Source organism: Salmo trutta, chromosome 38 (assembly GCF_901001165.1).
Source record: "Salmo trutta chromosome 38, fSalTru1.1, whole genome shotgun sequence".
Lineage (NCBI taxonomy): Eukaryota > Metazoa > Chordata > Actinopteri > Salmoniformes > Salmonidae > Salmo > Salmo trutta.
This window is the reverse complement of record NC_042994.1, coordinates 3468741-3491142: the sequence shown is the minus strand read 5'-3', so window position 1 is coordinate 3491142 and position 22402 is coordinate 3468741. Positions and strand designations below refer to the sequence as shown.

The following is a 22402-nucleotide window of genomic DNA, read 5'->3' as shown; positions in this document are numbered from 1 at the left end:
AATAGTCATTTACAACATTAACAATGTCTACACTGTATTTCTGATCGATCTGATGTTATTTTTCATGGACAAAAAAATCTGCTTTTATTTCAAAATACAAGGACATTTCTAAGTGACCCCAAACTTTTGAACGGTAGTGCATACTCCCTCTCCGGCCTCTAGGTCATCAGGCTGCTGATTATCCCGCACACCCGTCACCATCGTCCCGCCCACCTGTCACCATCGTCCCGCCCACCTGTCACCATCGTCCCGCCCACCTGTCACCATCGTCCCGCACACCCGTCACCATCGTCCCGCACACCCGTCACCATCGTCTCGCACACCCGTCACCATTGTCTCGCACACCTGTCACCATCGTCCCGCACACCCGTCACCATCGTCTCGCACACCAGTCACCATCGTCCCGCCCACCTGTCACCATCGTCTCGCCCACCTGTCACCATCGTCCCGCCCACCTGTCACCATCGTCCCGCCCACCTGTCACCATCGTCCCGCCCACCTGTCACCATCGTCTCGCCCACCTGTCACCATCGTCCCGCCCACCTGTCACCATCGTCTCGGGCACCTGTCACCATCGTCTCGGGCACCTGTCACCATCGTCTCGCGCACCTGTCACCATCGTCTCGCACACCTGTCACCATCGTCTCGGGCACCTGTCACCATCGTCTCGCGCACCTGTCACCATCGTCTCGCTTACCTGTCACCATCGTCTCGCACACCTGTCACCATCGTCTCGCACACCTGTCACCATCGTCTCGCATACCTGTCACCATCGTCTCGCACACCTGCGCCTCATGACACTCACCTGGACTCCATCACCTCCTTGATTATCTTCCCTATATCTGTCACTCCCCTTGGTTCTTTCCTCAGGTGTTAATGACTCGGTTTTCATGTCGGTGCGTTGTTTGTGTTACGTGTTTATTGTTTCATTCATTTATTAAAACACTCACTCCCTGAACTTGCTTCCCGACTCTCAGCTCACTCGTTCCAGCCTCAGACAATCAGAAAGAGGTTGTCTGGAATTCAGAAAGCTGTGGAAGTAAAGTCCACACGGTATCAGCAATATCATTCATTCAAACAGATATCATATCGATATCGGTTTGAAAAATGCAACTGGTATAGATTGTCCATATCGCCGCCCATCACCAATAAGTAGTTTCTAAACGTTGCAGAGGGGTTCAGTCCCAGGGTCCTTAGCTTAGTGATGAGCTTTGAGGGCACTATGGTGTTGAACGCTGAGCTGTAGTCAATGAACAGCATTCTCACGTAGGTGTTCCTTTTGTCCAAGCAATGAAAGCAATGTCCTCAGGCCATGTTTCTGGTATTACTGGTATTATTAGGTTGGTGGATGGTGATTGATTGAATTAATACGCCAATTTGACAGATGCACACTTTCAGAAAGCATTTAATAGGCACAGACAGACTTGTAAACGTCCTTCTACCCCTCCTCTCTTCTTCCCCTCCTCTTTTCTCCTCCTCCAACCTGAAAAGTAGAAAGACCTGGATATATAACAGATACCTTTCAGTTCAACCGCTCTCATTCCTCACCGTTGTCTGGCCAACTGCCATGTTTCACTCTCCAGACCACACCTCTCCCCCATCAGTGGAAGGGCTGGACCTGTTGAGTCCCTACCTGTTCACACACAGAGGGTACAACTTTACCGTGGGGGAGACCGACCCCCAGTACCTCGACTCCCTCCAGAGCTTTGAGATTCAAGAAACGGACATTTTCCTCATCTCCTACCCCAAATCAGGTGAGTTTGTGTTTGTGTGGTAAAAATGCTAAGAAAAACAATCGAGAGATTCACCAGCCTAAGCTTTTGCCACACATTTTTAGGTACGGACCGGTTACATGTACAGTAATAAATGAAACACCTCCCAAATGAAAATGTCATCTGTTACGGAGATTTATATCTTGTAAAATGACAGGGGGAACTTGTTCATTTGAATTCCATGTATGTTTTATTACTTAAATGTGGAACAAAATTGCATCATTCAAGTCACAAGTGTGTTCCAAAGTTGATTGGTTTATTGATACTCTCGCCGCTCTCTGGAAGGCACCCTATGAGTTTTCTCTCAGCATGTGACATAGTTGGTAAGGACATAGTTGGTAAGGACATAGTTGGTAAGGACATAGTTGGTAAGGACATAGTTGGTAAGGACATAGTTGGTAAGGACATTGTTGATAAGGACATAGTTGGTAAGGACATAGTTGGTAAGGACATAGTTGGTAAGGACATAGTTGGTAAGGACATTGTTGATAAGGACATTGTTGATAAGGACATTGTTGATAAGGACATTGTTGATAAGGACATTGTTGATAAGGACATTGTTGATAAGGACATAGTTGATAAGGACATAGTTGGTAAGGACATAGTTGGTAAGGACATTGTTGGTAAGGACATAGTTGATAAGGACATAGTTGGTAAGGACATTGTTGGTAAGGACATTGTTGGTAAGGACATAGTTGGTAAGGACATTGTTGATAAGGACATTGTTGATAAGGACATTGTTGATAAGGACATTGTTGATAAGGACATAGTTGGTAAGGACATAGTTGGTAAGGACATAGTTGATAAGGACATTGTTGATAAGGACATAGTTGATAAGGACATTGTTGATAAGGACATTGTTGATAAGGACATAGTTGATAAGGACATTGTTGATAAGGACATAGTTGATAAGGACATTGTTGATAAGGACATTGTTGATAAGGACATAGTTGATAAGGACATAGTTGGTAAGGACATAGTTGATAAGGACATAGTTGATAAGGACATTGTTGGTAAGGACATTGTTGATAAGGACATTGTTGATAAGGACATTGTTGGTAAGGACATAGTTGGTAAGGACATAGTTGGTAAGGACATAGTTGATAAGGACATTGTTGATAAGGACATAGTTGATAAGGACATTGTTGATAAGGACATAGTTGATAAGGACATTGTTGATAAGGACATAGTTGATAAGGACATTGTTGATAAGGACATTGTTGATAAGGACATTGTTGATAAGGACATTGTTGGTAAGGACATAGTTGGTAAGGACATAGTTGGTAAGGACATAGTTGATAAGGACATTGTTGATAAGGACATAGTTGATAAGGACATTGTTGATAAGGACATTGTTGATAAGGACATTGTTGGTAAGGACATTGTTGGTAAGGACATAGTTGGTAAGGACATAGTTGATAAGGACATAGTTGATAAGGACATTGTTGATAAGGACATAGTTGATAAGGACATTGTTGATAAGGACATTGTTGGTAAGGACATAGTTGGTAAGGACATTGTTGGTAAGGACATAGTTGGTAAGGACATTGTTGGTAAGGACATAGTTGGTAAGGACATTGTTGATAAGGACATTGTTGGTAAGGACATTGTTGGTAAGGACATTGTTGGTAAGGACATTGTTGATAAGGACATTGTTGGTAAGGACATTGTTGGTAAGGACATTGTTGGTAAGGACATAGTTGGTAAGGACATTGTTGGTAAGGACATAGTTGGTAAGGACATAGTTGGTAAGGACATTGTTGATAAGGACATTGTTGATAAGGACATTGTTGATAAGGACATTGTTGGTAAGGACATTGTTGGTAAGGACATAGTTGGTAAGGACATAGTTGGTAAGGACATAGTTGGTAAGGACATTGTTGGTAAGGACATTGTTGGTAAGGACATTGTTGGTAAGGACATTGTTGATAAGGACATAGCTGGTAAGGACATAGTTGGTAAGGACATTGTTGATAAGGACATAGTTGATAAGGACATAGTTGGTAAGGACATTGTTGGTAAGGACATTGTTGGTAAGGACATAGTTGGTAAGGACATAGTTGGTAAGGACATAGTTGGTAAGGACATAGTTGATAAGGACATAGTTGGTAAGGACATAGTTGGTAAGGACATAGTTGGTAAGGACATAGTTGGTAAGGACATTGTTGATAAGGACATAGTTGGTAAGGACATAGTTGGTAAGGACATAGTTGGTAAGGACATAGTTGGTAAGGACATAGTTGGTAAGGACATAGTTGGTAAGGACATAGTTGGTAAGGACATAGTTGGTAAGAGCAAGGGGTTGGTTTGAGATTCACCGATCGACTAGTGAAAGTCCTCACACCCTTTTCAGAGTTGTCACATTTTGCTCAGTTAAATTGAAATATAACAACGGATTAACTGGGATTTCCTCCCACTGATCTACTCAACCTTCTCCACACTTTCTAAGTAAAATAAACAATTATAGAATTTTACAAAAATGAGATGGTGGTTATTGTTTTTAATGTTGTTTTACCCTGACTGCACCAATAATGTCCCATTTGGGACAATAAAGATGTGTGTATAATAAACATAACTTTATTTTCTATGAAAGGACATTTGTCTTGAAAGTTAAAGGGCTGCAGTTTCCACATCAATTATCACATAATACTATATAAACCCCTCAATATAAGACGTAGTGCAATAACTTTCCTGTGTGTGTGTGTGTGTGTGTGTGTGTGTGTGTGTGTGTGTAGGTACGATATGGACCCAGCAGATCCTGGTCCAGGTGGTGGAGGCGGCCTACCCTGAGAGTAGACCAGAGCTCCACCAACCTGGAGAAGATGCCCTGGCTAGAGTACCCAGACACCCGCCCCGAGCGCCCGCGCCCCGCACCTAGACTTTTCATCTCCCACCTGCCTCCAAACCTCCTGCCCGCCAGCCTGAACACCAAGAGACCCAAGGTACAACCACCAAGTCCAGACATAGAATTACCAGAACGGGTAAAGCCCGCCCACTAAAGGGGGGTTGGGATAAAGGGAAAAAGATGACTTCCCAGTGGATCTGTGACAAATTACAATAAAGTCATCTTCTTCTTTTCCTCCCCTTCCTCTTCTTCCTCTGTGGTGTTCAGATTGTGTACGTGATGAGAAACCCGAAGGACAATATGGTGTCTTACTACCACTTCTGTTACGTGTGGAGCAAGCTGGAGACACCCAGCAGCTTCCAGGATTTCTTTGACCAGTACCTGACAGGGAAAAGTAAGTTATTGTGACATATTTTCCTTATATGTCATTACGACAGCATTTTAACTATATTGTTAGCTTCTTATTAACAAACAGTAATTACCCTTCGCCTCTCTACTTGAGATATGTAATGTAACAGTGACATGTTTGAACAAACAGAAACGTTCTAAACTCCTCCTTGTCTCTCTCAGTAACTTTCCACACACAGTCCCTTGTTCGTCCTCCACTGACACGAAGACGTACAGTTATTATGTCATCAATATGGTCTTATATAGTGACAGGAATAAGTCGACTTCAAACTGGCACCCAACAGTCCCCTCTTGTTTGAATCGTGACTCCATACTGTTCAACATTAGATAAACTGTGAAATTGCTTAGAAATAAAACAGAAAATAGAACATGGTTAGTATAAAAAGAAAACATGATTCATATTTTCACACTTGATTAATATTGTACACCTAAGGCTTAAGGCCCTCTTATCATCGTTATAACCACACCAATCACCCTTGTAATTTCCCCCCATCTTTCATTGTTCCTCCTATATACTACCGATAATTACATTTCAGTTGGAGATGTTCACTTTCTCTTCCTCTTTCGGGTTCCTAAGAGAGTGATAGTAGAAAAGAAAACTAGGCAAGAGAGAGAACACAAAATATTGAAATGATTATTAAATAGTTAAACTCGAAGTTTAACAACATGACGATTCCCACTCTCCCTTATCCTGACTTCCCCTGGGATCCACAACAAATGAAGGCTTATATACCTCCTCCTGCGTGTATCCAGCCTTCCCCCCTCAGGCTGCATGTTTACTGGTGTTCCCACTCCATGTCATCTGCAGTTCTCATTGGATTCTTACAAATGATTCATTCGTTTTAGAAGCTATCTGCAGGATGAGTTCTCTCCTCACAGTTGAGGGGCAGCGCTCTCTCTCCTTACAGCATTTCCGAGTCATAATTACAACTATTTATAAATTATCCAACACAAATTTAGAATGACAGTCCCTAGTGCTTCACTTAGTCTATCACTCGAATTTAAGACCATCACCTTAGCACAAACCGACAATGGCAGAATGTACATTTACAGAAAGGGATAAATATATACAGTATGTACTACTAATGTTAACATAAAGTATTTTAATCTTATATTTCTAGCATTAACTTTTGTCAGTACAGCCCCCGTTTGTCCCTGTTTTACACTTTCATGAGTGGGATGTTAATGCCAGATCGGTATCTCAATGCAATACATTTCCCAGTATGCAGACCCCCACAATTAACCTGACACCCAAATAAACTATTTTGGGCAACTTTTTGCTGACGTTTACAGACACTGGCCATATTCAACATGTGTTGAGCGTTTGTAAATTCATCAGTTATTCTGCGCTCTGGCACACTCAGACGAGAAATCTACTCCGCTCTGAAATCCGAGTAGATAGCCAGAGCGAATTTACGAACGCACCCGAATAGGCACGGTGGCATTCTTCTTGCCACTGAGTCTAAATATTTACGCCAGTACATGACTGGACTGTCTTTTCCTCCATGATTGTGCGTAACTTTACTTACCGAAGGAGGGTAAAACGGGGTAGTTCGAGTTTACCCTCCACTACCGCGCTACAGTGCCCATCCTATTCATGCACAAACATTTAACAGGGTAATTCTACCCCAATGCAGGTGCTTAACACAATGTGCTACAAATTCTCCTTCATACTCTTAACTCCACTTTATTCTCTCGTGAGACCCCTCCTCCTACCTTTCGTCAATAAAGCTATTTCAGAATAAGACAGAATAAAGTTTCTCACCAAAGCGGGTTTTTTTTGCGTGCGTGCGTGCGAGGAGTCCTGCCAATTTTAACTTCTTACTTTTTAGAATCCATTCCCCTGGCATTTCACATAGATTATCCAAACCCAAAATCGGTTCTATCCCAGCTACCATAAAGAATGAGCCCGGTATGATTACTGGCTGGACCTATTGTCAATGGCATGGGTTTTAGTTGCATAACTTTTGATTCTGTCCCTGTTACTCAACACTGAACTTAATGCACTTTTTTTGTCTTACGTTTTGTCAATTTGAGCAACAGCACAGAGGCCAAACGCCCCTATGCTTTACCCCAACTCCGGTCGCGTTCAGGAGTGCTTGCTGTTGCCCACTAGTCAGTGAAGAAAACATCTGCACAGTAGCACTTACAGTACCCCGGAATGAGTCGTCTCAGAGGGCTCGGTACCGTCTGTATTCACTGTAATTGAGAATGGAGGTTGCGCGTTTCCCCGCCAGTCCGTTTTTGAATGATGCCAGGTAGGCTACTTCGGTTTCATAGCAGCGCTGTGCTTATTTAATATGAGAAGCTGAGAAATAAATACAAGAACACTTATTTCACTCCAAGCATCAACCACTGTTTGAGGAGTATGCTCTCGCTGCCCAACGGGCTCTTCAACCCTGTTCCTGCAGCTACCCAGTGCTTCATTTGGGAAACCAAGTGAAATCTGTTCAGGAACATCGATATAAACATGTTTTCGCAGTGAAACATATTTCACTAAACAGTTGGCAACCCCTCTGGGCGCTCCAGAAAGGAATAAAGCAGAGAGAGGAGGAAATGGAAACGCATGGTGGTGAGATATAATGTATAGCTAAATCGCCTAGGACTATACGTTCTCTCCCAGACTTGTGAATAGACATTTTGGAGTGGAGCATAAAGTTAAACACACAAACCAGTACGTATAATAATACAACACACACTCAATTTTGGATTACAGGCTATTGTGTACCAGACATCATAAATCAAGAGCTCAGGGTTTGAACCCTTCCGCCCCCCTTCACAGAGATTTCTTCACACTTCATCTGTTGACTTGACCTCGAGCCAAATTCCTCCTCCCTAGTTCCATAGGCTGCCTGCCTATTCAGAGACTCCCCTCCCTTCTTTATCTATTATATAATAACAATGCCATGTTTGAACAGAGACAAACTCCTCCTTGTCTCTCTCGGTAACTTTCCGTGCACAGTTCCTTGTTCACGCTCCACTGACACCCTAAACACCTACAGTTATCATACATGTAGCGTAATCAATACGTTCTTATATAGTGACAGGAATAAGTCGATTTCAAATTGGAACCCAACAAAACATGTCACATAGCAGTACCTGACAGGGAAAAGTAAGGTGGAAACGGATTGCAGGACTGTGTGCTGTCAAGTGCACAGTGTAACATCGACTGCTCCTTCCTCTGTACACTTTTGTAACTTTTACATCGTTGATATGTGCATAAACAAGAATATGCTTTGTACGCATGATCTCTTTTTGTATATGTTTTTTTGGGGGGGATAAAAGTCAGCCACTGTTAAAGATGTTTTAAGTCCTGTCCAATAGCGTGTGTGTCTGTGTGTTGTTGACAGTGGTGGGAGGATCGTGGTTTGATCACATCCGTGAGTGGTACACCAAGAGAGAGCAGTATGACATTCTGTTTGTCAAGAATGAGGACATGATCAAGGTACAGTAAAGGGTTTTTCTGCATCTCAAATGGAATCCAGGGCCCCCTTGTCAACAGTAGTGCATTAAGTAGGGAATAGGGGGCTATTTGGGAAGCAGACTCAAGCAGTCTGTCTGCTTCCTTGTCGGTCTGTTTCTCTCTCTCTCTCTCTGAGAAACACTTTTATGCTGTATGACATACAGGGCAACTACCTAATGTCTGCCCCTCTCTCTCTTCACCCCTCCCTCTCTCTCTCTCTCTTCACCCCTCCCTCTCCCTCTCTCCCCCTCCCCTCTCCCTCTCTCTCTCTTCACCCCTCCCTCTCCCTCTCTCTCTCTTCACCCCTCCCTCTCCCTCTCTCTCTCTCCCCCTCCCCTCTCCCTCTCTCTCTTCACCCCTCCCTCTCCCTCTCTCTCTCTCCCCCTCCCCTCTCCCTCTCTCTCTCTTCACCCCTCCCTCTCCCTCTCTCTCTTCACCCCTCCCTCTCCCTCTCTCTCTCTCCCCCTCCCCTCTCGCTCTCTCTCTCTTCACCCCTCCCTCTCCCTCTCTCTCTCTCCCCCCTCCCCTCTCGCTCTCTCTCTCTTCACCCCTCCCTCTCCCTCTCTCTCTCCCCCCTCCCCTCTCGCTCTCTCTCTCTTCACCCCTCCCTCTCCCTCTCTCTCTCTCCCCCCCCCCCTCTCGCTCTCTCTCTCTTCACCCCTCCCTCTCCCTCTCTCTCTCTTCACCCCTCCCCTCTCCCTCTCTCTCTCTTCACCCCTCCCTCTCCCTCTCTCCCCCTCCCCTCTCCCTCTCTCTCTCTTCACCCCTCCCTCTCCCTCTCTCTCTCTCCCCCTCCCCTCTCGCTCTCTCTCTCTTCACCCCTCCCTCTCCCTCTCTCTCTCTCCCCCTCCCCTCTCGCTCTCTCTCTCTCCCTCCCCTCTCTCTCTCTCTCTCTCTCTCTCCCTCCCCTCTCTCTCAGGACCTGAGGTCAGTGGTGGTGGATATCTGTGATTTCCTTGGGAAGGACCTGACCCCCTCAGCCATTGACCACATTGTTGAGAAGGCCAGGTTGGAACCTGTTGTTTATGTGCTCTATCCTGTCTTTTTGACTGTATATTGTGTATGCTGCAAAATGAACAACCTCAATGAGGACTAATCTAATATGATCTGTCTGATTATTCAGGATTGATTGATTGATTGCTTGATTGATTGATTGACAGGTTCAAGAACATGAAAAAGGATCCAAAAGCCAACTATGAATTTCTGCCCAAAGACGTGCTCGTTCTGGGGAAAGGACACTTCCTACGGAAAGGTACACACACATGCACGCACACACACATGAGCAAACATACATACGCACACACACATGAATAAACACACATATGTACACATACATACACACACAAATAGTTACAGTAGGAGTGCTGATAAAGGATCAGTTTTCCCTTTTAGATCATAATTAATAAGACAGGTGGGCCCTGATCCTAGATCAGCACTCCTACTGTGAGAGGCTTTATAAATACGGACCCTGATACTAGATCAGCACTTCTACTGTGAGAGGCTTAATAATTAAGGGCCCTGATCCTAGATCAGCACTCCTTTTGTGAGAGGATTTATAAATATGGGGCCTGATCCTAGATCAGCACTTGTTTTGTATTGATTTGGCTCATCAGAATATATGTGTGTGTGTGTGTGTGTGTGTGCGATGTGCATCTGCGTGCGCATGTGCGTCCGTCTGTATGTCCACGTGTGTGTGCGTGTGTGTGTGCGTGCGTGTGTGCGCGCGAGTGCATGCGTGTGTTCTGCACAGGTACCATAGGCGACTGGAAGAACTCGTTGACGGTGGCCCAGAGTGAACACTTTGACCAGGTGTTTGATGAGAAGATGAAGGACCTGCCTCTAAGGTTCACCTGGGACATCAACCAACATCACAGAGCCACCCAAACCATCGGTCCATAGGTCACCTGTCACTATAGATCTGAATAGAACATGGATGGGTTCCAAATGGCACCCTATTTCCATACACAGTATAATACACTACTTTTAATCAGAGCCATATGGGTCCTGGTCAAAAGAAGTGCACTATATAGGGAATGGGGTGCCATTTGGAAAACAGGCCATTTGTCACTATAGAATTTAATAAAAAATGTGTCACTGTGGAATCTAGTACAACACTTGTCACTATAGATTTATATAAAACATTTGTCACTATAGAATCTAATAGAACATGTGTCACTATACAATTATATAGAACTTAATATAACTGTTTTAATTGAATAATGTCATAATTGAATCGAGTTGAATAGAACTGTACAATTGAATAGAACTGCATAATTGAATAGAACTTAATTGAATATAACTGTATAATTTAATAAAGTTTAATAGAACTGTTTAATTGAATCGAGTTGAATAGAACTGTACAATTGAATACAGTTTAATAGACCTCTATAATTGAATACAGTTTAATAGACCTCTATAATTGAATACAGTTTAATAGACCTCTATAATTGAATAAAGTTTAATAGACCTCTATAATTGAATAAAGTTTTATAGAACTCTATAATTGAATAAAGTTTAATAGAACTATATAATTAAATAAAGTTTAATAGAACTAAATAAAGTTTAATAGAACTAAATAAAGTTTAATAGAACTCTATAATGGAATACAGTTTAATAGAACTCTATAATTGAATTGAACAGAACTTCATAATTGAATAGTGTTGAATAGAGCTGTATAATGGAATAGAACTGTATAATTGAATAGAACCTCATAATTGAATAGAATTTAATAGAACTGTATAATTGAATAGATCTGTATAATTGAATAGAACCTTATAATTGAATAGAACTGTTAAATTGAAAGAACAGAATAATTTAATAGAGTTGAATAGAACTGCAGAATTTAATAGAGTTGAATAGAATTGTTGAATTTCATAGAACAGTAGAATTGAATAGTGTGGAATAGAACTAAAGAATTGAATAGAACTGTAGTGTCACGTTCGTCGTAGAAAGGAGACCAAGGCGCAAGCGTGGGTATCATTCTACATCTTTTATTTTACTGTGAAACTTTGCAAGAAAAACAAAAAAACTATAAACAAAACACAAACCGTGACGACAGAGGTGCAACTACTTAAATATGAGTAGAGACAACGATGACCAGCTGCCTCTAATTGGGAATCATACCAAAACCCCAACATAGAAAAAAGAAACTAGAACCAAACAACATAGAACTAAATAAACTGGATAAACCCCCCAGTCATGCCCTGACCTACTCTACCATAGAAAATAAGAGCTCTTCTATGGTCAGGACGTGACATGTAGAGCTGAATACAACAGTATTATTTAATATAGTTCAAAAGAAGTGTAGAATTTAATAGAACTGCTGAAATGAATAGTAGAATTGAATAGTGTGGAATAGTACTATATAATTGAATATAACTGTTGAACTGAATACAACAGGATTATTTAATATAGTTCAATAGAAGTGTATAATTGAATAAAACTCGAATAGTAAAGTAAACTTTACTATTAATAGTAAAGTAAACTTGAATAGAGTTGAATAGAACTGTATAATTGAATAGAGTTGAATAGAACTGTATAATTGAATAGAGTTGAATAGAACTGTATAATTGAATAGAGTTGAATAGAACTGTATAATTGAATAGAGTTGAATAGAACTGTATAATTGAATAGAGTTGAATAGAACTGTATAATTGAATAGAGTTGAATAGAACTGTATAATTGAATAGAGTTGAATAGAACTGTATAATTGAATAGAGTTGAATAGAACTGTATAATTGAATAGAGTTGAATAGAACTGTATAATTGAATAGAGTTGAATAGAACTGTATAATTGAATAGAGTTGAATAGAACTGTATAATTGAATAGAGTTGAATAGAACTGTATAATTGAATAGAGTTGAATAGAACTGTATAATTGAATAGAGTTGAATAGAACTGTATAATTGAATAGAGTTGAATAGAACTGTATAATTGAATAGAGTTGAATAGAACTGTATAATTGAATAGAGTTGAATAGAACTGTATAATTGAATAGAGTTGAATAGACTGTATAATTGAATAGAGTTGAATAGAACTGTATAATTGAATAGAGTTGAATAGAACTGTATAATTGAATAGAGTTGAATAGAACTGTATAATTGAATAGAGTTGAATAGAACTGTATAATTGAATAGAGTTGAATAGAACTGTATAATTGAATAGAGTTGAATAGAACTGTATAATTGAATAGAGTTGAATAGAACTGTATAATTGAATAGAGTTGAATAGAACTGTACAATTTAATATAATTGTATAATTTAATATAACTCTATAATTGAATACTTTGAGTCAATATTCACATAATAATAAGGAATTCCAACAAATTGGGGTAAACAAAGATTCTTTCTCATTGACCCCCAGTGTAAAATAATCAACTTTGTGGTTGATTTTTTTGTTATATAGAAATAACAAAAATGATGAAAAGCTGCTGTGTTGTTCAAAGTACAAAAATCTTAAGGAAATGGAGTCTGCGAGAAGAGCCCTGTGTCTTCAGGCTATTCGGAGTGGAAGAGTGGGAAATAGTGGGGACCCAGTGTCAAAGAAGCCTACACGTAGCTATGTGTGTGTGGAAAACATTTTACCACAGGTAAGACATTTCATTTGTTTAGTATAGTCTGTTTAGTAACTTCACTCACTACTTTCACATGTAGAGTCTGTTTGTTCATGTTGCTGGTCTTGGCTAGCTTAAAGGTCACGAACAGTCAAAATCATGTTTTTCATGAAATTGGATGATATTTGAAGGAAACCAGATCAAAGCATGATGACCAAAGTACGAAAAATGACTGTTGCTTCTATGTACATTCATAAATCAAGGATAATAAAGTTACTGGTCCCCTCCTATGTCAATTACTTGGATTCATAATCAAGGGAACAAGGTGATATCACCTTAACTCTTATTTTAATACACCAATGGTAAAATTATATTCTCTTACCTATTTTTAATAAGTACCAACTTGTAACCAATATCGGAGAAGGCGTTTTTGCAGAGGGGCGTGGTTTATATAGCTCTACATGTGTCAAAATGTGACTGTAGGGCAGGGGTTGGAACCAAAATGATTTTCCCACCTATCTTCTGAATCAAGCTTGGAACATCAGTACAGTAGCCTATGCTTTGGAGGGGGGAGGGGCAGGTATCCTAAACACGCACAGGTAAAGATTTTCAGACACTGAAATATATATCTGAGTAACAAAGTGAGGGCTTTGCATAGGCACTTTGTTGCGATTTGTTGGAGGACAACTTTAAATAACCTTTTAAACAGTATGGATCACTTTCGTTCCAGGTTACGTTTCTGTCCCTTGAAAACTTTTTTATTTTCGGGTTTTTGGTTCTGTTCCCTGAACCGGTTCCAACCCCTGCTGTAGGATGTCAGCAAATAAAATGTAAAGTTTACGCTATTCATCTATGGCAAAGACACTTATACACTGAGTGTACAAAACATTTTTTGCCCTCAGATGAGCCTCACTTCATCAAGGCATGGACTCTACAAGGTGTCGAAAGTGTTCCACAGAGATCCTGGCTCATGTTGACTCCAATCCTTTCCACAGTTGTGTCAAGTTGGCTGGATGTCCTTTGGGTGGTAGACCATTCCTGATACACACGGAAACTGTTGAGCATTAAAAACCCAGCAGCATTGCAGTTCTTGACACTCAAACCGGTGCTAAAGTTATTTGCTGTGGCCCCTAAGATCCTCACAAATTTTACAGATGCACAATTGAGAGCATCCTGTCGGGATGTATCACTTACTGGTACGGTATGTAATCAATGGTCACTTTAATAATGGAACACCAGTCACTTTAATAATGTTTACATACTGCTTGACTAATTTCATATGTAAACTCAGCACTCTCACTCTGACCTCACACTGTCAACTGCGTTTATTTTCATCAAACTTAACATGTGTAAATATTTGTATGAACATAACAAGATTCAACAACTGAGATATAAACTGAACAAGTTCCACAGACATGTGACTAACATAAATTGAATAATGTGTCCCTAAACAAAGAGGGGGTCAAAATCAAAAGTAACAGTCAGTATCTGGTGCAGCATGCCACCAGCTGCATTAAGTACTGCAGACATTTCTGGGGGGAATGGCCCTAGCCCTCACCCTCCGATCAAACAGGTTCCAGACGTGCTCAATGGGATTGAGATCCAGGCTCTTTGCTGGCCATGGCAGAACACTGACATACCTGTCTTGCAGGAAATCACGCACAGAACGAGCAGTATGGCTGGTGGCATTGTCATGCTGGAGGGTCATGTCAGGATGAGCCTGCAGGAAGGGTACCACATGAGGGAGGAGGATGTCTTCCCTGTAACGCACAGCGTAGAGATTGCCTGCACTGACAACAAGCTCAGTCCGATGATGCTGTGACACACCGCTTCAGACCATGACGGACCCTCCACCTCCAAATCGATCTCACTCCAGAGTACAGGCCTCGGTGTAACGCTCATTCCTTCGACGATAAAAGCGAATCCGACCATCACCCCTGGTGAGACAAAACCGCGACTCGTCAGTGAAGAGCACTTTTTGCCAGTCCTGTCTAGTCCAGCAACGGTGGGTTGTGCCCAAAGGCGACGTTGTTGCCGGTGATGTCTGGTGAGGACCTGCCTTACAACAGGCCTACAAGCCCTCAGTCCAGCCTCTCTCAGCCTTTAGCGGACAGTCTGAGCCCTGATGGAGGGATTGTGAGTTTCTGGGGTAACTCGGGCAGTTGTTGTTGCCATCCTGTACCTGTCCCGCAGGTGTGATGTTCAGATGTACCAATCCTGTACAGGTGTTGTTACATGTTGTCTGCCACTGCGAGGACGATCAGCTGTCCGTCCTGTCTCCCTGTAGCGCTGTCTTAGGCGTCTCACAGTACGGACATTGCAATTTATTGCCCTGGCCACATCTGCAGTCCTCATGCCTCCTTGCAGCATGCCTAAGGCACATTCACGCAGATGAGCAGGGAGCCTGGGTATTTTTCTTTTGGTGTTTTTCAGAGTCAGTACAAAGGCCTCTTTAGTGTCCTAAGTTTTCATAACTGTGACCTCAATTGCTGTAAGCTGTTTGTGTCTTAACGACCATTCCACAGGTGCATGTTCATTAATTGTTTATGGTTCATTGAACAAGCATGGGAAACAGTGTTTAAACCATTTACAATGAAGATCTGTGAAGTAATTTATTTTTTTACAAATTATCTTGGAAAGACTGGGTCCTGAAAAAGGGACGTTTCTTGTTTTGCTGAGTTTATATGTGACTGACCAGCTGAAATCGGTCTCATGTAGCAAAATTTGAAATCTTTTTTTTTTTTACATTGGATTAAAGTAGAGACTCAGAGCTACAACATGGTATATCATACACTGCATTTTTGAGGAACAATGTGAAAGTAATTCTACTTTGAACATTGATAAACTAAACCCACTTTTGAGAAAAGGGCCTTTGAAAGTTTTGGTACATGCTGGAGAGCTCTCCTTTGTCTACATCAATTCAGCATTGTTCACACCCTCTTAAGCCAGCCACATCCATCTTTTAAGGATTCATATGTGAGGTCATGTGCTAAACATTGAGTAGTGTAGTAAAGATCAATACTAAAAGTGGTAGTAGCCTACAATAAGGAACAATTCTAGGTCAACAAAGTGTCCAGATAAAAATATGTTATAAATAGATGACACTTACCCCAGACACACTTGTCCAAATTGATGGGTCATGTGAAAGAAATGCTATAACCCCCAGCCACATTCAGTGGTGGAATAAGTACTAAATTGTCATACTTGAGTAAAAGTATAAATCATTTCAAATTCCTTTTTTTTTTTACGAATAGCCAGGGCCACACTCCAGCACTCAGACATAATTTACAAATGAAGCATTTGTGTTTTGTGAGTCTGCCAGATCAGAGGTAGTAGGGATGACCAGGGATGTTCTCTTGATAAGTGTGTGAATTGGACAATTTTCCTGTCAAAATGTAACGAGTACTTTTGGGTGTCAAGGAAAATGTATTGAGTAAAAAGTACATTATTTTCTTTACGAATGTAGTGATGTAAAAGTTGCCAAAAATATAAATAGTAAAGTAATATACAGATACCACAAAAAACTACTTAAAACCTCTGTGGGATCGTTCGGGACGTGAGCGTCCCACCTTGCCAACAGCCAGTGAAATTGCAGGGCGCCAAATTCAAACAACAGAAATCTCATAATTAAAATTCCTCAAACATACAAGTATTATACACCATTTTAAAGATAAACTTCTTGTTAATCCAGCCACAGTGTCCGATTTCAAAAAGGCTTTACGGCGAAAGCACACCATGCAATTATGTTAGGTCAGCGCCTAGCCACAGAAAACCATACAGCCATTTTCCAACCAAGGAGAGGTGTCACAAAAGTCCGAAATAGCGTTAAAATTAATCACTTAACTTTGATGATCTTCATCTGATGGCACTCCCCGGTCTCCATGTTAGACAATAAATGTTTGTTTTGTCCGATAAAGCTAATAAAGTTCCATTAAAGTTAGTAGAAACATGTCAAACGATGTACATAATCAATCTTTAGGATGTTTTTATCATAAATCTTTAATAATATTCCAACCGGACAATTCCGTTGTCATTAGAAAGGAAAGAGAACGAGCGTCGCGCTCACGGCCACGTGCGAGACTAAACTAATGTCTTTCAGCTTGACCACTTGAAACAGCTCTTATTCGATCCCCTTTCACAATACAAGCCTGAAACAACTTCTATAGACTGTTGACGTCTACTGGAAGCCTTAGGAAGTGCAATCTGACCCCACAGACACAGGACATTGGATAGGCAATCACTTATTTAAAAAACTACAAACCTCAGATTTCCCACTTCCTGGTTGGATTTGTCTCAGGTTTTTGCCTGCCATATGCGTTCTGTTATACTCACAGACATTATTTTAACAGTTCTGGAAACTTTAGAGTGTTTTCTATCCAAATCTTCCAATTATATGTATATCCTAGCTTCTGGGCCTGAGTAGCAGGCAGTTTAGTTTGGGCACGCTTTTCATCCAAAATTCCGAATGCTGCCCCCTATCCTAGTGAAGTTAAGTTGTAATTTCAAGTATTTTGACTTAAGTACTTTACACCACTGGCCAAATGCCTTCACACCAGTACATTAGCATACTTTATACACTGTTGCACACACTTATCACATATATACCACAAATAAGTTAAGGCCATGCAACCTGAGTTGAAACCTGAGTGAGGTGCACATGTACAGTACATAAACAGATGCATGCGCCATATATTTAAGTGGTGGACACTTGATACGGTCACATGGTATTGTTGTGGTATGTCATAAATCATGTTATGACCGCACATAAATATTTATTTTACATATCAATATTTTGCTAAGTCTTGCTAAGTGGATGGTCTCTACAGAAGGTGTAAACGGTACAGCCAAAAGGTTACTTGCATAGTAGCAATATAAGAAATAGATAGTGTCAATATAAAAAACATATACAGTATGTACAAGAACAATATCAATAACGATATCAGTGATAGACGAGGTAGTTATATACATTCAATCAGGGGTAAAATGGCTGAGCAGCAGGATTTAAAAAAAATAGTAGCAGCAACGCATGTGTTAGGAGAGAGTCATGTGAATAGAGGCACTGCAGATAGTGCTGATGACTGGTCCATCCAAACCACGCATGAACAAGGGAATCTATATTCGAAGAGCCTGTGTCTGTCCTGCCCTTGACTTTAGTGTAGGGAATGTGATGTCCATAGCTTCTTCGTTGCAAAACTCCCTGATCTTGTAAAAAAGATAGTTTACCTAGCTGTGTCCAGTCCAGGTTACAGGCAGACCATCTATGAGAGGAAGGATGTCAGCGTTGCGCAGCAGCTGAAAGTGGTCCCGACAGTCCGAACGCTCCTTGTCGACAACACCAGGCTCCAGAGCATCGAGCTGTAAAACAGGGAATAACTACAAAAATCTAAAGACATTACAATCCTGAAGAAAACATAAATTCACCTCGAAAGTTTAAATAAGAATAACCTCATACAATGAAAATGATTGTTTACCTGAAGTGCTGGTACTGCTTGATCTGTGGCAGCGGCCTGAAGTAGGGAGTCAGGTGTTGTTGCCAGCCATAGTTTTCCAACAGCACCATACCATCCTCCAGCCCAACCAGTTGTGGGATGTCACAGTGCTGTCCTTCACAACACCAGCAATCTCAGACAAAGTGTTCACTCTGGTCTTTCTGAAGCGCTGCTTGATGAGGCCGAAGCACCAGTCAGGGGCAATCTTGGTGTGGCCTCAGGAATTAAAGGTCCAGATTGTGGTGGAGCTTGTGCATGGTCCACCAGTCACAACACCAGAGCACAAACTTGTTCTTGTTTTGGCCACTGCAGTTATCACAATTCAGGTCCACACGCGTTTTCCCAACTCTGTAATTGGTGAAGAAATGGTGCATGTAGTTGATGCCTGCACTGCTGCCTTTGCTTGATTGGTCCAGCTCTCTTTTTGATGACTGTATGACTGGTGGATTAGAGTCAGGCGGGTTCTACTGATTGATGCTGAAAGTTGAAGTCGGAAGTTTACATACACTTAGGTTGGAGTCATTAAAACTCGTTTTTCAACCACTCCACAAATTTCTTGTTAACAAACTATAGTTTTGGCAAGTCGGTTAGGACATCTACTTTGTGCATGACACAAGTCATTTTTCCAACAATCGTTTACAGACAGATTATTTCACTTATAATTCACTGTATCACAATTCCAGTGGATCGGATGTTTACATACACTAAATTGACTGTGCCTTTAAACAGAAATTCCAGAAAATTATGTCATAGCTTTAGAAGCTTCTGATAGGCTAATTGACATCATTTGAGTCAATTGGAGATGTACCTGTGGATGTATTTCAAGGCCTACCTTCAAACTCAGTGCATCTTTGCCTGACATCATTGGAAAATCTAAAGAAATTAGCCAAGACCTCAGAAAGAAAATTGTAGACATCCACAAGTCTAATTTCCAAACGCCTGAAGGTACCACGTTCATCTGTACAAACAGTAGTACGCAAGTATAAACACCATGGGACCACGCAGCTGTCATACCGCTCAGGAAGGAGATGCGTTCTGTCTCCTAGAGATGAATGTACTTTGGTGCGAAAAGTGCAAATCAATCCCAGAACAACAGCAAAGGACCTTGTGAAGATGCTGGAGGAAACAGGTACAACAGTATCTATATCCACAGTAAAACAAGTCCTATATCGACATAACCTGAAAGGACGCTCAGCAAGGAAGAAGCCACTGCTCAAAAACCGCCATTAAAAAAAGCCAGACTACGGTTTGCAACTTGCACATGGGGACAAAGATTGTACTTTTTGGAGGAATGTCCTCTGGTCTGATGAAACTAAAATAGAACTGTTTGGCCATAATGGCCATTGTTATGTTTGGAGGAAAAAGGGGAGGCTTGCAAGCCGAAGAACACCATCCCAACCGTGAAGCACGGGGGTGGAAGCATCATGTTGTGGGGGTGCTTTGCTGCAGGAGGGACGGGTACACTTCTCAAAATAGATGACATCATGAGGGAGAAAACTGATGTGGATATATTGAAGCAACATCTCAAGACATCAGTCAGGAAGTTAAAGCTTGGTCGCAAATGGGTCTTCCAAATGGACAATGACCCCAAGCATACTTCCAAAGTTGTGTCAAAATGGCTTAAGGACAACAAAGTCAAGGTATGGAGTGGTCATCACAAAGCCCTGACCTCAATCCAATAGAACATTTGTGGGCAGAACTGAAAAAGCGTGTCCGAGCAAGGAGGCCTACAAACCTGACTCAGTTACACCAGCTCTGTCAGGAGGAAGGGCCAAAATTCACCCAGTTTATTGTGGGAAACTTGTGGAAGGCTACCTGAAATGTTTGACCCAGGTTAAACAATTTTAAAGGCAATACTACCAAATACTTATTAAGTGTATGTAAACTTCTGACCCACTGGGAATGTGATGAAAGAAATAAAAGCTGAAATAAATCATTCTCTCTACTATTATTCTGACATTTCACATTCTTAAAATCAAGTGGTGATCCTAACTGACCTAAGACAGGGAATCTTTGCTAGGATTAAATGTCAGGAATTGTGAAAACTGAGCTTAAATGTATTTGGCGAAGGTGTATGAAAACTTCTAACTTCAACTGTAATATCTGAATCTGTAGCTAGATTCTTACCTGTATACATGGATGAAAGCTTCACGGCAGACTGCAACCCTTTTATCAGACATCCTGTGTTGTTTCAGTTTAGTTTGGCCCGTTGTGTTCCACTGATTTCAAAACGTGTTCTTTTCAGAGTGAGAGAGAGTCAGCATTGCATGGCATGATCATCATCCAGAAAGTAGTCCATTACAACTTTTTCCCACTGACCTTTGTGGATAGCGCCTGATAAATTCAGGGCAACGATGTTATTGAGAGCAGTAGCAACATATTTTCAGTTGTCCATTGCTAACGTTATATCTTTCGAAAAAACTGTTGTAGAAAGGATTATCTACGCAATACGAGCAGCTCATTTTATAGACACAAGATGCAACACCGCAGACCAATCCAAACTCATCTCTTGGCATGTCCAGCCCACTCATTATCTCAGCCAATCATGGCTAGCGGGAAGGTTGCTGCCTTTCTCTGTGGCTAAACCAACTCAGCTCGTAATTTAACAATTTTATTCGTATTTACAGTTGATATGCAAGTTTGATATTAAGGCACATGAAAGTTCGAGAAGGCATTACTGGCAAAAAAACACATTTTGATAAAAAAAAAAAAATGTACGTTCAAAAGGCTCTCCTGTGAAGTCATGACTTGCGACATACGCCTAGTTTCCTGGATCGAGTCACATCTACCGTACTCTATTCTACTGTATTTTAGTCAATGCCACGCCGACATTACTCATTCTAATATTTACATATTTCTTAATTCCATTATTTTACTTTGAAATTTGTGTGTATTGTTGTGAATTGTTAGATATTACTGCACTGTTGGAGCTAGGAACACAAGCATTTCGCTACATCCACAAAATCTCCTAAATATGTATACTACCTATCAGGTATGAAGGTTTTACTGCAACACTGATCACTGCATCCAAGTTGCTTTACATGGGTGTTTCAAAGAGATGTCAGTCAAGGCATTTGAATGAAAATTGCGTTTGAAAAAGGTGAAGTTTTTGCTGTGAGCCAATGGGATGACCAAGGGATGTTTTCCGCCAAGGCGGGCGGGGTCGTAACGTTCTATTCAATACTGACTGAGTCTATAGAGTTAAATAGAACTGTAGAATTGGAAAGAACTGCAGAATTGAATAGCACTGTAGAATTGAATAGAGTTGAATAGAACAAACGATCACATGTACAGTATCCTATAGTTTAATTTAATAAATCTAAACAATAGTTGTGAATGTCACTGTCTATGTACGGAGATGAATAAAGCTAGCCTACATGACAATTAACAATAGTTGCGAATGGCAATATCTAGGTACAGAGATAAAAGTGTACTGTAGCAATCCTTTGTAGATAAATAGAAATGATTGAGCAAGGCAAACAGCAAGCACACACCATAAACTGAAATTAGTGGCTAAACTGACGCTCTGTCTGTCTTTTTTAGAGTGATAGGCACCGATATGGACAATCTAAATTGATATCAGTGGCATTTGTTCGATACGATATCGATATATACATCGGTTTATACAAAACATTGTAACTGTGTGAAGGTTCACCTTTCTATTCACTTCCATGGCTCTCTGGAGGCAAGAGAACTGCTTGTTGATTGCCTGTTGGGCCAAATATATATGTTCTGGGGGCCTAACCTCTGAGCAATTGTATTAGTATAAAATAATATAATTTTCAAATGTTTTTGCAATTCAAATATATCTGGGTATTTGTATTACTATGTATTTTTTTATCATCTTTATCAAGGGTGCCAATAATAGTGGAG

General features: G+C 41.0%; 1 protein-coding gene and 1 pseudogene across 1 annotated transcript in view; both read left to right on the top strand.

The window, feature by feature from the left end:
- The first annotated feature begins 1535 nt into the window (after positions 1–1535).
- LOC115178838 (amine sulfotransferase-like) lies at positions 1536–10825 on the top strand (annotated as a pseudogene).
- Positions 2040–22402, top strand: part of LOC115178836 (uncharacterized) — a 23880-nt gene continuing 3517 nt past the window's right edge. Inside the window, exon 1 of the mRNA XM_029740187.1 lies at positions 2040–4503. Within this exon, the coding sequence (XP_029596047.1) occupies positions 2065–4083 (2019 nt within the window). The 5' untranslated portion in view covers positions 2040–2064 and the 3' untranslated portion in view covers positions 4084–4503. The remainder of the gene's footprint in view (positions 4504–22402) is intronic.